Source organism: Staurois parvus, unplaced genomic scaffold (assembly GCF_062004578.1).
Source record: "Staurois parvus isolate SC_StPar_1 unplaced genomic scaffold, SC_StPar_1.0 ptg000090l, whole genome shotgun sequence".
NCBI classification, from domain to species: Eukaryota; Metazoa; Chordata; class Amphibia; order Anura; family Ranidae; genus Staurois; species Staurois parvus.
In genome coordinates this window covers 11,141,287-11,156,396 of record NW_028317886.1, presented here as the reverse complement: position 1 = coordinate 11,156,396, position 15,110 = coordinate 11,141,287, and the positions used below count along the sequence as shown (strand labels likewise).

Below are 15,110 nucleotides of genomic sequence, written 5' to 3'. Positions count from 1 at the left end.
AAAGCTCAAAGTGTATAAACAGCTTTAACCTTCCCACTGCCTAAACCTTAAAGCGGAGCTCCACCCAAAAGGGGCAATTCTGCTTTAAGCCATTGTCCCCCACGCCCCAAAAAGGATTGGCACCTTTGGGGAGCGGGGGGAAGCAGGTACCCGAGATACCCGCTCCCACTTCTGCTGCGATCGCCCAGGCGATCGGAAGAGGAATTTGTACTCCCCCCCCCCCCTCTCTCCCCGTAGTCTTCTGGGACACATGACAGGTCCCAGAAGACTACAGGGCCATTCACAAAGTGCAGAGCTTCTCACACATGCACAGTGGGTACCCAGCTGTAAAGCCGCAAGCTGTCACAGCCAGGTGCCCACACTGAAGATGCCTGCACCAGGGAGAGAAGACGGCCGGTGAAACCAGTGGTGGTGAGGACACTGCAGGATCGAGGGACAGGTAAGTGTCTATTTTAAAAGTCAGCAGCTACAGTTTTTGTAGCTGCTGACTTTTATTTTTTTATTTTTTTTCAGCAGGAACTCCGCTTTAAACTCTTAAATCCAGGCAACAGTTAAATACATAGATGAAATTCATACTGCTGTACATACTGTACATACGTACTGCTGCAAGTCTTTACTAAGTTGCTGTTAACTGCTTCATGCCAAATTATTTAAAGGGCTGCATGAAGGTATATGGTGTATCCAAAATTCAAAATGAAAGGGCCTGTTAAGTACACATGGGGGGTGAAGAGGAGGAGCTGGAGGGCCACCACCTAAGATTTACTCAGCAGAGGAGTTGACAGGAAATGTGCAGCTGCCATGGATAACTGGTGGGAATGTAACAGCAGCCAGAGCAGACTGATACCGGGCATGGATGACGGGTCCTCAGGTTAGCTAGGGGGTCGGTGCCCTGACTCCCTCCCTAGTGGTTGGATTCCAACAGCATTCAGGACTGAACAGGCAGTACATCAACCCCATGTACCTAGCCGCAGGTTCGGGAAAGCTGAAGGAGTTAATTTGTGCACACATAAAGGGCCCCGCTTAATGTACGAAGGGACCCCTATTCTGTCACTGGGAGAAAGGTGGCAGAGGAGAGTTGAACTGGTGGAGTGGGACATAGGCTCAATGGTGTCCCCCTTTAAATGCTACATTGTGGGAGTGAAGGTGTGCAGTGTCCTGGGATAGAGTGTTTCACATTATGAATCCTCAAATTTTATGTACATCTGACCAAGTGAATGGCTCACTTCTAAATACTGCTGCTGCTTCAATGTTGAGGTGGTCCCGCCTGCTCTCGGGCATTAGTGAGTGACTATTAAAGTGATACTAACTCCAGGACCCTGAATTCACTATATCTGGTCTCCCACAGTACACACAACATGGAAATACAATTATTTTAGTAAATATAAACTGCTAAATACCTTTACTCATCAGCAGTTAGAGCAGTCTTGTGACTTCAGCAGAGCACTGGTTAAAGCTTGTAGGAGGAGTTTTCTTTCTGCTCTAGGAGGATGTGAAACATCTGACCCTCTGTGCTGATTGGCCCTATGCTGATCACATGCACCCTCCCAAGAAAAAAAAACCTCTCTAGCAATACACAAAAAACTGAGGATGTGCAAGTGACCATGGGCAGGGCTGTGGACAAGGGCAGACTGACCATTTGGAAAGTTGGGCACTGCGTGAGGGCCCAGGGTCAGTAAGGGGCCCCATGAGATGCCCCTGGTACCTTTTTCATAGGCTTTTTTGAGTTTGGGCAAGGACACAGGGGCCCCATGATCCCCTATTGCCCGGGGGCCCCATGAGTTGTCAGTCCACCCCTGGCTGTGAAAAATGGGGTACCACCAGTCCTCCTGTATGGGGACCAGGCCAGCAGGGGGGCCTAGGCAGCTGGGTGAATCAGATCTATGCAGGGAAACTGATCAGCATAGCGGGGGGGAGGCACTTACTGGAACTGATGAATGGCTGCCCCCCCCGGCTGCCCATGTGCCCCCACCCCTGCAGTGCTGTCAGCTTTCCTCCTCTCCTTCCCACTGGCAGCAGCAAGCACTCAATAGGATCCTTCTGGATGGAGAGTGGGGAAAGGGTCTAGTAAATATGTCACATTTACCAGGCCCTTCCTTTCCTGAATGAACACTAGAGTGATCGGTACCAAGTGCTCACTGTATTCATTCATAAACCAAAGCATAGTAAACTGTGTTTCTTTTGGGAAGGGCCCTGTCAGGTTAGCTGTATGGGGCCCCATTTTTTCTAATAGCTGCCCTGACTATGGGTTCAGTCTGTACCAGGTGGTCATTTCAACAAGAGGAGGGGCAGAGAAGAAAGGATCAAACAGCCTTTTTACACAATGCAAAGGGTTAGCCCCTTAGGTTCCACAGTGAGTACAACAAGCATGCTTTACTACATATACAGACTGATTTTACTGTTGTGGGTTTAGTATTATTACAGGTACTTACATAGCGCCGTCAATTTACACAGCGCGTTACATATATATTGTACATTCACATCAGTCCCTATCCCTCAAGGGGTGTACAATCTAAGGTGTAACACTTTAAATTGTCCTGTATATGAGATGTGTACAGGTTTGTTTGTACGTTACATTGCACCAATTTGTGATATTAAATGTTTGATTTTGAAAATGTTTTAACAAGTACAAAGTTCTCTGCAGATGTTTTTATCTGATTGATTTTCAACTTAAATGTTCTACTATTCTAAAACAGGCAATGGCTTGACCTTGAATGGGTGACGCATCTGCTTCCAATACGAGTATCAAGTAGGTGAGTAATAATGCAAACCAGTATAGTGTATATCTTTGATCCAAAGAAGAAAACCCCTTTAAATGGTAATTACATTAAATTCTGACACACACTGGAAATTAGTTTCCAAGTTCAACTTTACTTATAGTCTGACTATGCATCTTTAAAAACATATTGGTGACAAATGGAAGGAGCACAAACAAGCTACATCTGCATATAATCATCACAGTATTATGTTAAATCTTCTCTGGCAGTTACTGTTTGTTTCAAACAAATCATTTTCCAAAAAAACTCAAACATAATTTACAGATATTAAATTTCCTTGCAAACTGGGAAAACAAAGTTACACAGGAATTTTCACATGACTGACCACAAACTGAAATCACTGACACATCCCAAATCAGCAAAGTGAAACACCTGGGTATATATTTAGTTTTCATGTAAGGAATACATTGTGTTGAAGAAAGTTGTTTAGTTTTCATTAACTTTTTTTGGGGGTATGTTCAGACCTGATGACCTAAGGCTATCAAGTTACCAAAATTACAGAGTTCTCTAATAACGACTACACTGAATCTAGAAGCAATTTGCTTACCGGGGTAAGGAGGGTATAATGAATGCAGAATCCTGGTTCAGAAGGGAAATATTCATCAGATACAAATCGTATCCTGATCTGATTTCCTTTTGAAATCTGTTTGCCTGGCACTGTATTAGAGCCGCACCATCGCCCAAGGATCGTGCCATCAGTGGGGTCTTCAATCTCTACAAAATCATACCTGATAAGATAAAAATAAAAGGATGAAAGATAGAAGGATGTCTACCATTTTCATACATTTTTAATTTAAAGGATAACTGTGACATGACAACTTACTAAACACATCTAACTACTACAAAAAGAGCATTAGCTTCAATTGATCCTAGTGAGATTCTGGTTTAGTAGAGTAACTCTTCACTGTTCACCTTGCTAACAAAGGTCACAACTTTGCAACTTTGTGGATTAATGTGGATTAAACCAGCTTCAGGACATTTTGACTAGTTTGCTTTGTCCTTGTGGATTAAACCAGCTTCAGGACATTTTGACTAGTTTGCTTTGTCCTTGTCTGGAGTTAGCCGATGGGTCAGGTACCTTTTCAGATTTCAGGTTCTACAACCAAGGTCATTTCACCTCTACTACTATAGAGGAATAGTAGCAGTATAGATCAGGGATAGGCAGCCTTAAAGTGGTGGAGATCTACCTGAAGAACAAGGGAGAAGTCAAAGATCACCGGGCACAGTGTCGCCTCCTCACACCTGATTTAAACCTCTAATTGCCATACTACCATGTTGCAATTGTGTACATTACAGCAAATAAGGTGCGTTAACATTGAGTCCTCATGCACACTGGACGTTTTTACACACAGGTCCAAAAAAACACTAAAAACCGCTAGAAAAAGCAAACACAAAAAAACTTGGCAAAACGCCACTAAATGCTAATACAAAAACACTAAAAAACTCACTTTTTAATGTGACTTTACACAGCTAACGTTACCAGCGTTATGAAAACGTCCAGTGTGCATGAAGCCGTAAAGTTGAGAAGGGGCTAAAACCCTGCGTCTGAGTCGCAGTTTTACCATCCCCAAACACTACCCCCTTTAGCTGCTGAGGCAGGTGTACAGATGCTGTAGCACAAATTAAACCCCCTGATACTTTTAGTAGGTGCTACCTCCTGCCAATCATGACCAATTCAACAAAATGGGGCCACTCTGCAAGCACCCCACAATTGTATGCTTCTGCGGGGTTCAAGGGGTTAAAGCAGGTGGTGAGAAAGCAACACAATACTACCTGCTTTAATTCCTTGTTTCCTGCACTGCACAAAGTTGCAGAACACTTGCAGAGTGGCCTCATTCACTTGAATGGGTAATGCTTGACAGGTGCTACGCCTACCAACCATGACAGGGTGTATAACTTATGCTGTGACTGCAACATGTGTACACCCCTGACCACTGCAGCTAAACGAGGTGCAGTTAGACTGGGGGTGGTAAAAACACATCTTAGCTATGGGGTTTTACCACCCCCCAAACTGCAAATGTAAATTAACCCATACTGTTCTGAGCCTCCTACAGTATAAGGCTGCTTTTACACTGATGTACTGAGGTTTACCTGCAGTGTGGGTGCAGCACAGTTCATCTGTGACTTTCCTGGTTTAGCTGCCCTTTGCCATAGACTTCTATTATATGCTGCAGGTGTTGCACACTTTCAGAAAGTGATATAATAGAAGTCTATGGCTAAGCGCAGCAAACCCACAGGAAAGCCACAGGTACAGTGCACTGCACCCCCAATGTGGGTTAATCACAGCGCATCATTGTGAAAGCAGCCGTATACTATTATGCCCAGTGTATTGCTTCACACTGCCTTGAAGATCTCTTATTTCCTGCTGCTGGCACCACTCTGGAAATAAGATGTGTAGTGCAGTTGGTATCACTCCGTATGGGACAGGAGACAGCAAAACAGAGGAGACATTGGCTTACTCAGCTCCTGCTCCCTACTACAGCTCCAACTTTACCAGTAGTCCCTCTGCACTGCACTCTGATGTTCTGGGATGGTGGGTCAGCAAGCCCAGATCGCGATCTGCCAGTCACGTGCCTGCAATCTACCTGTACATTGCGATCTACTGTTTGCTGACCCCTGGTGTAAACCAAAGGGGTGTGCTCTGGATGCCAAAATAAGCTTTCCAGTCATCTTTTTTGCAGGAAAAAACATTTACATAAAAATCTGACATGTATTACCAACTTTTCTTTGGAGTAGGGAGTAGGCAGTACTCCAAAGCTTTAGTCTGAGGTTCCTTGGTTTGTAAGCTTCCCGTTTTCTTGTATTAACAGTAAGGGCCTATGGACACATGCTTTTGTTCACATCAGAATGGTTATCAAGTCAATGGACAAGCAAAGGCAGCTTGAAGATGCTTAATGCGGTTTAGAAGTAGGTCAAATACAGGTGAGAAGGAGGTCGTTTGCAGAATAGAAACACCTGTGACCTTTTTGAGATGGAACTTTGAAGCACCTCAATCATGCCATCTAACACACAGGACATAAAACAAATAGCACAAGGTTTCTTCTTAGTTAGTCTTGGTTGCCATGCTCAGATAGCATTGCCTCAGGTGTTAAAATGTAATAAAAAAACACAGGTGAAAGAAATTTAGATATTTATGTAATCTGCCACTTTTATGGAAATCCTTTAACCAGATTAATAAAGGCAATAAAAATGCTATGAGACGAATTCAAACAAATCAACTGAGATATAAAAGAGATAGATATGCAACTAAGTGATCTGTTTCTTACTCATACAAGTATGTACTGTATATAAGAACACATTTTACAATTGTAAAAGAAATGAAACTGTGTTCCAGAAAACAGTGATACATGAACTATCATTAATGAATATAAATAGTAAGTGACCCTTGTGCAGAAATAATCATGATCATTGCTTCTTCTTGCCTTACTTATGTACATTACCTACTACTAAGCAGCCTCCTTTTTACATAGTTACACAGTTAGTCTGGCTGAAAAAAGACAAACGTCTACCCAGTTCAACCATTAAAAAAAAAAAGAAAGTTATAATCCTATACCCACAGTTGGTGGGTATAGGATTTTTGGAAGATCACCCTTGATTCATGGTAAAGAGAGGCCAGCATTAGGCCTCATACGGGGGTTTCCTGAAGGGGATTCTATACTTGTGTAGTTATATGTAAGCAGGTTGAAATCAGATAGAGATGTGGTGCCCTGGACGGGAGGTAAAAGCCTTTCCTAGCTCTTTGGCTTCTGGTGGGATATTTGGGTTTGACCTATTACACCTTTGAATATAAAAGAGCACAGTAGGCCATGTCCTAGGTCTTGGTATTTTGTCTTGCCTTTTTACCAACTTCCCGAGGAGAGCTGAGAACCCATAGTCTGTAAGGGACAGGATCAGAGTACAAGAATGTCACTTTATACTACCTAACTGTAAAGTTGTCAGAATTTGGAGTTCTCCCTGAAGACACCAGCTGTTGGACAAAGCCTCTAATGGACTCTGTAATTACTTGGAGTCTACCTTGGAGTGTACCTGCAGGTACACCAGGGCAGTACATAGCCTGGTAAGGAGTAGGGACTAGGGACTTAGGCATGTATACCAGTTTATTGAAGTTTTGTTAGAATGTCTTGTTTGCTTTGGAATCTCTTGTAATTTTTCACTTTAACTCAAGTTAAAGTGTTAAACTTTGCCTTCTGCCTGGTCTGAAGTTTTTGAAAGGGGAGCACTGCAAGTAACAAGCACTATCACACACTTAGTCTACAGCCTGGGTCACTAGCACATGGGGTATGAAGAGGTAACATGTTAAGAGTCCCCTTACTGCAAGTTATGCATGTGGTTGCCACGAGCACTGGAATTTACAGTCAGCAAACAGCCTGTAATAAAGATGTACCCGTTAAAGGTGGAACTGACTCCAGCCACGAGGGAGATGTTGTCAGCACTCCCTACGTTGCATTGCATCTCCCATAGCAACTGGAACAGAACTGCACTGCAGAGGTCCCCATCCTGTACAGAGGTACGGAAGATTCAAGAGTTAAAATCAAGTGCATGTTTGGAGCACAGGGTTCCATGCTGCTAGTGGGAAACGTTGACAGGTGGCTGTGGTCTGTGTTTGGCACAGCCTGCCTAATTGTAAGGTACAGTGGGAAGTGTACATGGTGTACGTTCATAGAGTAGAGGCCCATCTTAAGATCAAGTATTTCCTGATGGAAACCTCAGAGATTTTGCAAATGTTTTAATGACTATGCACAGCACCAATCATCTCAGTTTTTCCACATTTGCTGTTAGATCTCAAAATCAATTGCGAGTTAATTCAAGTCCAACCACCTGCACACTAATGTCAATCCAATGTATACCCCATGCCAGTACAGCTGTATCACATTATAAATCTTTGGAATATGCAGTTTTAAATCCCAGCACCACAGTAAAAATTCCTTGTCTCTTTATGATTTAGGTTCCTAAAGCAGAGAATGTTAAAATGAAGATTTTATTTATAGGCTTTTTGTAGAGGCAGACCCATGAATTAATCATCGACATAGTGTGATTGTCCACTGGCAGTCAATTGAGAAAACAACTGTGCAAACTGTGGGTTCTCTACACTTCTGCAGAAAACTCATGTACAACTCTTCTTCGGGGGGGAAGTGGTCATTGAGGCACAATGCAATTTCCCAAGCATTGGCTATTATTACCTGATCTCATCAGTTCTTATTGTATTGTAATTCTTGTATGCTCAACCAAACTAAGTGTCCATGTTTGTGCCACATTCATCCTACACAAGCAATTGGGTTGATTTACTAAAGGTAAATATACTGTGCACTGCAAGTGCTCTGCAAGTGCACCACAAGTGCACCTGCAAGTGCAGTTCAAGTGCACTGCAAGTGAAGTTGCTTTATATCCGAGGGGAAGCTCTGAAATGAGGTGAAGCTCTACAGATTTCTTTCATACAATCATGTGCAAGCAAAAATGCTGTTTTTTATTTTTCTTGCACTTTCCTTGCAGTGCACAGCCTATTTGCTTTGAGTAGATCAACCCCAATGTGCAGCATTGTTATTATCCAACCACTATCTCATTTTTTGGCTAGCATTGCAGACCTACTAATGGTGAACTACCAGTCTAGATCACCTCTGTTTTGCATATTTGAAATAGAATTCTCTGACAACATTTCCAAAGAGAGTAGGGTGGTATAGCTAAGAGATCAGGTCCAGTTTCACATACTTTATTACATTCCATAAATAAAGGCAATAGCAGAATTAATCCAATATCAACTACAAAAACGTGGGAAAGAAAGGAGTTATAAGAAGGGGCAAATTAGAAATGTAATGAATATTTATATGTATTGTGTCCCTCTTTTATGGATTCTTTTTGTAATAATATGAAAAACTAATAAATATTTAAATTAAAAAAAAAAAATATCAACTACAAAATAGCAAATGTCTTTTCAAGAATAAAACTGTTTTAGTGGGGAACTAGGCAACACCATAACACAAGGTAGTAAGGAATAGCTTGCAATGGAATTCAAATAGTGTTTGTTCCATTGTAAACATGTGTAGTGGCCCAGAGCAGCCAATCAAACCATACCTATGTTTCGTGTGACTTTACACTAATTAGAGTAATATAATATCTTTTGCAGCTGGGTGATCATGCAATCCAGAATCACTGAGTGATTCTTAGAGGTTAATTGACTTCTGTCTGAATTGGCCCTAGTATCTGTAAGTAAGAATGTGAGTTAGGGACCTTAGCTTGTAAGCTCCTTGAGTGCAGGGACTAATGTGAATGTATAATATACAGGTGAAACTCGAAAAATTAGAATATCGTGCAAAAGTTCATTTATTTCAGTTCAACTTAAAAGGTGAAACTAATATATGAGACTCATTACATGCAAAGCAAGATAGTTCAAGCTCTGATTTGTCATAATTGTGATGATTATGGCTTCCAGCTCATGAAAACCCTAAATCCATAATCTCAGAAAATTAGAATATTGTGAAAAGGTGCAATATTCTAGGCTCAAAGTGTCCCACTCCCAGCTAATTAAGCCATAACACCTGCAAATGGTTCCTGAGCCTTTAAATGGTCTCTCAGTCTGGTTCAGTAGGAATCACAATCATGGGAAAGACTGCTGACCTGACAGTTGTACAGAAAACCATCATTGACACCCTCCATAAGGAGGGAAAGCCTCAAAAGGTAATTGCAAAAGAAGTTGGATGTTCCCAAAGTGCTGTATCAAAGCACATTAATAGAAGGTTATGTGGAAGGGAAAAGTTTGGAAGAAAAAGGTGCACAAGCAGCAGGGATGACCGCAGCCTGGAGAGGATTGTCAGGAAAAGGCTATTCAAAAGTGTTGGGGACTTTCACAAGGAGTGGACTGAGGCTGGAGTCAGTGCATGAAGAGCCACCACACACAGACGGATCCTGGACATGGGCTTCAAATGTCGTATTCCTCTTGTCAAGCCGCTGCTGAACAACAAACAGCGTCAGAAGCGTCTTACCTGGGCTAAAGAAAAACAGACCTGGTCTGTTGCTCAGTGGTCCAAAGTTCTCTTTTCTGATGAGAGCAACTTTTGTATCTCATTTGGAAACCAAGGACCCAGAGTATGGAGGAAGAATGGAGAGGCACACACTGCAAGATGCTTGAAGTCCAGTGTGAAGTTTCCACAGTCTGTGTTGATTTGGGGAGCCATGTCATCTGCTGCTGTTGGTCCACTATGCTTCATTAAGTCCAGGGTCAACGCAGCCATCTACCAGGTGATTTTGGAGCACTTCATGCTTCCTTACGCAGACAAGCTTTATGGGGATGCTGACTTCATTTTCCAGCAGGACTTGGCACCTGCCCACACTGCCAAAAGTACCAAAACCTGGTTCAATGACCGTGGGATTACTGTGCTTGATTGGCCAGCAAACTCACCTGACCTGAACCCCACAGAGAATCTATGGGGCATTGCCAAGAGAAAGATGAGAGACATGAGACCGAACAATGCAGAAGAGCTGAAGGCCGCTGTTGAAGCATCTGGTCTTATGGTCTTCCATAACACCTCAGCAGTGCCACAGGCTGATAGCTTCCATGCCACGCTGCATTGAGGCAATAATTGCTGCAAAAGGGGCCCAAACCAAGTACTGAGTACATATGCATGCTTATACTTTTCAGAGGTCCGATATTGTTCTTTGTCCAATCCTTATTTTATTGATTGCATGTAATATTCTAATTTTCTGAGATTGTAAATTTGGGGTTTTCATGAGCTGTAAGCCATAATCATCACAATTATGACAAATCACGTCTTGAACTATCTTGCTTTGCATGTAATGAGTCTATCTCATATATTAGTTTTACCTTTTAAGTTGCATTACTGAAATAAATGAACTTTTGCACAATATTCTAATTTTTCGAGTTTCACCTGTAAACTGTATGTAAAGCACTGCGTAAATTGCCTGCACTATATAAGCCCCTGTAATAAATAATTATTAAAGTTTGCTTTCAAAATAGGCAGACATATATGGCCAATCAGAATAATTGAAGTGGAACCTTGCCTTCCGTTGTCACTGCTAAATGGGATCTCATTATAATCAGATTTAAAGTGGTTCAAAAGGTTAATTCTTTTTCTTTAAAATAACAAACACTTCATACTTTTTTGCTCTGTGGATGCAATGGTTTTGCACAGAGCAGCCCCAATTCTCCTCTTCTCGGGTCCCTTGCAGGTGCTTGGGGCCCCTCTCCTTTGCTGAGTGCCCCCAGCACAAGCTGGCTGTGATTGACAGCAATGGAAGCCAATGAAGAGAGAGACCCAGGAGAGCCAAGGCTCTCGTGCACAGCTCTGCATGAAGATTGTCTCCGTTAAGTATTAGGGTGGCTGTGGAGGGAGCTGTAAACTGAAGGTTTTTTAATTTCATGCATAGAATGCATAAAGGTAAAACACTGAGGACATCTATCTGATCTCTTCATTGAACACTTATGAAGTCTTGCCTGACAGTAGATAGCAGACTTCCCTATGTCACATATAGCAACAAGTAGTTTAGGAGTGAGCAAAGTCCCTTTAGCAGTAGTAGTAGTTACAGGGCTGAGCTCCTCAGGTATGAGCCAGTTACAACGGACTGAGACAGCTCAAAGGTAACGTAGCACAGCAACGTCCTTTGCAGTAGGAACACTTGGACAAGCTCTTCAGAACACTAGCTAGGGTTCCTTTTTCCAGACCCACACTGACTATCAAACCCCAGGGTAGGTAGAAAGCACACAGTGTCCCCAAGTTTCTCAATGCCAGAACTCAGAAGGCCCAAGGATAGAATGGTTGCCTCCTTCCAATCTTCCAAGCAAAACCCTCCAATGATACCAGAAAGAGCTCTGGCAGACAACCCCCCTCAGTCAGCTTCCTGAAAAACCAGGGTCACTCTCTCTAACTTCAGGCACTCAGGTTGATCCACCTGAGGCCACATAGCAACAAGTGCCAGGCAAGGCAGTCTTCTCTAGCCTGGCTGGTGGAATCCACTCCTGGAAAACCCATATGCTCTCAGAATACAAATACCACTACCAGCATGCAATGGGGCTGCTTTCCCTTGCTATTGGCCAGGGCTGCATCCATATTCATGCTGTTCCTTTGCCTAGCCCCTACCCATGTTCAGGAAAGCTCTCAAAGCTTCCTGAAGGCAGGCAGAACTCAGCCAAACTCCAACAGCACCAGAGCAGCACAAGCAGGCCTGACTAATCAATCATAGCCCTCTGTTAAGCAGAATACCATGCTGAATTTATCTGACAGCCTCTCTGCTAAGCAGAGAAACACAGCTATGCTTTACCCAACAATACACATCCTAGCACCTGACTACATATGTTATATATTTTTTTCTTAGGTGTACAGTTTGAGGGTTATGCATACCTTAAACTAGTGACATTTGCTGCAAATTACTACTATACCTTACTTGGTAGTCTATGTGAAAGATGATTCTGTCTCGGATTAATTTAAAGGATAAGTTCACTTTTTGGACATAAATGCACATTTTTTTGCAGGTAAATTTACTAATTTATCCAAAGGAGCCTGGGAAGCATTGCACCAGCGATCAGCAGATCGTTGATGCCATGCAGGCCTCCTGCAGACCTGTCAAAATATCTGCTTTCCATATGGGATGCACAGCCAAGCAGATATCCTGACAGGAAGCTTCAATGAACTACCATGCGCTCTACAAATACGCTGTTTTCAAATCTGACAGATAGTATGCAGAAACTTCTCTGGGGTGTCGGGCGCTGCTGCAGCTATGGGAACATGTTACATGTTCCACCTAAAAATGAGTGGAACATGTAACATGTTCCAAAAGTGAACTGATCCTTTAACATTTTTGGTTAAACTATTAAAAAATTTGCAAACCTCCAAAATGTGAAATTTTCACACCAAAAGTCCATATGAATTCAATGGGATTTGGAACTAGACTTCAAAAAAGTGTGTATTACAGAGCAGCTCTTCTGACAAAGTAATTACTGGCAAAGCTAGTCATTTCTGTGAATATATTCATAATTTTTTTTTTAATATTATTTTAATTGATTTTCTAACTGATATGGAATCATTTTCAAATGTGGTATACAGTGGAGATTGAAAGTTTGGGCACCCCAGCTAAAAATTTGTATTAATGTGCATAAAGAAGCCAAGGAAAGATGGAAAAATCTCCAAAAGGCATCAAATTACAGATTAGACATTCTTATAATATGTCAACAAAAGTTAGATTTTATTTCCATCATTTACACTTTCAAAATAACAGAAAACAAAAAAATGGCGTCTGCAAAAGTTTGGGCACCCTGCAGAATTTATAGCATGCACTGCCCCCTTTGCAAAGCTGAGACCTGCCAGTGTCATGGATTGTTCTCAATCATCGTCTGGGAAGACCAGGTGATGTCAATCTCAAAGGTTTTAAATGCCCAGACTCATCTGACCTTGCCCCAACAATCAGCACCATGGGTTATTCTAAGCAGTTGTCTAGAAAACTGAAACTGAAAATAGTTGACGCTCACAAAGCTGGAGAAGGCTATAAGAAGATAGCAAAGCGTTTTCAGATGTCAATATCCTCTGTTCGGAATGTAATTAAGAAATGGCAGTCATCAGGAACAGTGCAAGTTAAAGCAAGATCTGGAAGACCAAGAAAAATATCAGACAGAACAGCTCGCAGGATTGTGAGAAAAACAATTCAAAACCCACGTTTGACTGCACGATCCCTCCAGAAAGATCTGGCAGACACTGGAGTTGTGGTACACTATTCCACTATAAAGAGATACTTGTACAAATATGGTCTTCATGGAAGAGTCATCAGAAGAAAACCTCTTCTACGTCCTCCCCACAAAAATCATCGTTTGAACTTTGCAAATGAACATATAGACAAGCCTGATGCATTTTGGAAACAAGTTCTGTGGACCGATGAGGTTAAAATTGAACTTTTTGGCCGGAATGAGCAAAGGTACGTTTGGAGAAGAAGGGGCACAGAATTTAATGAAAAGAACCTCTGTCCAACTGTTAAGCATGGGGTTGGATCAATCATGCTTTGTGGTTGTGTTGCAGCCAGTGGCACAGGGAACATCTCACGAGTAGAAGGAAAAATGCATTCAATAAAATTTCAGCAAATTTTGGATGGTAACTTGATGCCATCTGTGAAAAAGCTGAAGTTGAAGAGAGGATGGCTTCTACAAATGGATAATGATCCTAAACACACCTCAAAATCCATCAAGAGGCGTAAACTGAAGGTTTTGCCATGGCTTTCACAATCTCCTGACCTCAACATAATTGAAAATCTATGGATAGACCTTAAAAGAGCCGTGCGTGACAGACAGCCCAGAAATCTCAAAGAACTGGAAGACTTTTGTAAGGAAGAATGGGCAAAGATACCTCAAACAAGAATTGAAAGACTCTTGGCTGGCTACAAAAAGCGTTTACAAGCTGTGATACTTGCCAAAGAGGGCAGTACAAGATATTAACTCTGCAGGGTGCCCAAACTTTTGCAGACGCCATTTTTTTGTTTTCTGTTATTTTGAAAGTGTAAATGATGGAAATAAAATCTAACTTTTGTTGACATATTATAAGAATGTCAAATCTGTAATTTGATGCCTTTTGGAGATTTTTCCATCTTTCCTTGGCTTCTTTATGCACATTAATACAAATTTTTAGCTGGGGTGCCCAAACTTTCGATCCCCACTGTACTTTTATACTTTAACATCATGTGTAAATGTTCATTTTGAGTTTTTCATCTGACTTACATGCATTCACAATTGTATTTAGACAGCATGCACCCACAGACATGCCTAAATAATTATGCCTTTTTACAAAGCTCAACCCCGTGAGTCATTGGGCTTTGGTTGGGCATACAGTTTACGGCTCTGCAGAGTATGGTTATATCATCCTATTATCTGTTATCTATGTATAAGTAAATATACTAAACATTTTTCATGTTGAAGAACAATAGAGGAAGATCTCTTGCTGCACAAGTGAAAAATTCTAGTTATAATTTTGCTTGTAAAATATTGTACTAAACTTCTACAAAATAAGTTTTAAAACCCCATGAAAAAATGGTATACATGTAAACAAATACTCATATCATAATTTGGTGTCTTGTCGCTGGATTTTACTAAAAAAGTAGTATTGTATTACACTGCATACAACAACCTAAAAGGATTTACTAAACCTGTTTTTTTTTGCAGCCAATCAAACATAACTTTCTCACGGCAACATGATACAGAGCATATAGCACTAAGTGGTTTATAATAATTACTTCTCTTTTCAAGTCTTTCCCTGGGGAACTGTAAAGGATTTATGTCCTTTTATGTTCAACAAACAAGTCTGGTTTTTCAACAAAGTTTCAGTTCTCATTTGGGAATTTATGAATTAC

The 15,110-nt window shown here is 41.6% G+C and overlaps 1 protein-coding gene across 3 annotated transcripts in view; it reads right to left on the bottom strand.

The window, feature by feature from the left end:
* PDGFC (platelet derived growth factor C) overlaps positions 1-15,110 on the bottom strand; it is a 393,961-nt gene that overhangs the window by 141,448 nt on the left and 237,403 nt on the right. For all 3 annotated transcript variants that reach the window (XM_089670414.1, XM_089670412.1, XM_089670413.1), the window contains exon 3: positions 3,322-3,502. In XM_089670414.1, coding sequence (XP_089526540.1) covers positions 3,322-3,502 — 181 coding nt within the window. The remainder of the gene's footprint in view (positions 1-3,321; positions 3,503-15,110) is intronic.